At 32.5% G+C, this 1,015-nt stretch overlaps 1 protein-coding gene across 1 annotated transcript in view; it reads left to right on the plus strand.

Annotated features, from left to right (window-relative positions):
• The window catches only part of LOC106875047 (succinate--CoA ligase [GDP-forming] subunit beta, mitochondrial), a 64,827-nt gene that overhangs the window by 34,780 nt on the left and 29,032 nt on the right, over positions 1–1,015 (plus strand). The window contains exon 3 of the mRNA XM_014923008.2: positions 885–987. Coding sequence (XP_014778494.1) covers positions 885–987 — 103 coding nt within the window. The remainder of the gene's footprint in view (positions 1–884; positions 988–1,015) is intronic.

The raw sequence follows: 1,015 nt of genomic DNA on the forward strand, positions 1-1,015 counted from the left end.
TTTTTTTTTTTTTTTAACCCTTTAGCATTCAGCTTTCTCTGTCAAATGTAAAGCTTATTTATTAATTCTGCCTAAGCAAAGGCGGAGGTGTTGTTTTCAGTTGTGTTTGTTTGTCCGTGGACAAAATATCTCAAGAACCACCGGATGGATTCGGATGAAACTTTCAGGGATGTTTGGCCTCATCACTGGCTTGAACTAATTAGATTTTGGGATCAATTCAGCACCGGACAAAGATTCTGGATTATTTTTCTGGTTTTTTTAACTTAATTTTTGAGCGCGGTCAGATTCATTTTTAGTATTCTCGTTTGTGAGAGCAGTCAAATTTATTTCAGATATTCTTATTTTAAAAATCATCTCTGGCTAATTGTTGAGAGGTCGTTAGTTCTGCCTTAGCAGAAGTTTGCACTCTCTGAGTGCTCTTGTTCATATTCTTTTTAATTAATCATGTATTATCTTGTAGCTTCAAGAAATTTGATGAGGTGATTGTTTATACTTAGAATGTCATTGAAAGGTATGTGTGAGAAACCTGACCTGACCAATTTGAATATAAAACAAGCAGAATATTTAGGCTGGATCTGGTCAGTTTAAATGCTAAAGGGTTAATGTTTGACGTTGAATAAAGACTTACCAATTTAATGCTTTTATAAAACCATTATATCAGTCTTTCTATTTTATTTCAAAAATGCTGATATAATACATCTAATCATTGTCTATATAGTGAATTTATCTTATGGTCAATTTTCTTATATGGCGAAATTTCTTATGGTGAATTTTCTGTACATGAATGATGCTATATCTTGCTGCCTATTTGTGAAACCATTTTGTTTATTCTTGCACTAAAGATGAAATAAATGAAGAATGTATGTCTTCTGTTTCCTTTATAGATTGTAAAGAATATGTTGTGAAAGCTCAGATATTGGCTGGTGGCCGTGGTAAAGGTGTATTTCAACCAAATGGCTTTAAAGGAGGTGTCCATTTAACAAAAGAGTAAGTATTATGTGTCACTTTTCAAAGT

The sequence above is a fragment of the Octopus bimaculoides genome, chromosome 4 (genome assembly GCF_001194135.2).
Source record: "Octopus bimaculoides isolate UCB-OBI-ISO-001 chromosome 4, ASM119413v2, whole genome shotgun sequence".
Taxonomy (NCBI): Eukaryota; Metazoa; Mollusca; class Cephalopoda; order Octopoda; family Octopodidae; genus Octopus; species Octopus bimaculoides.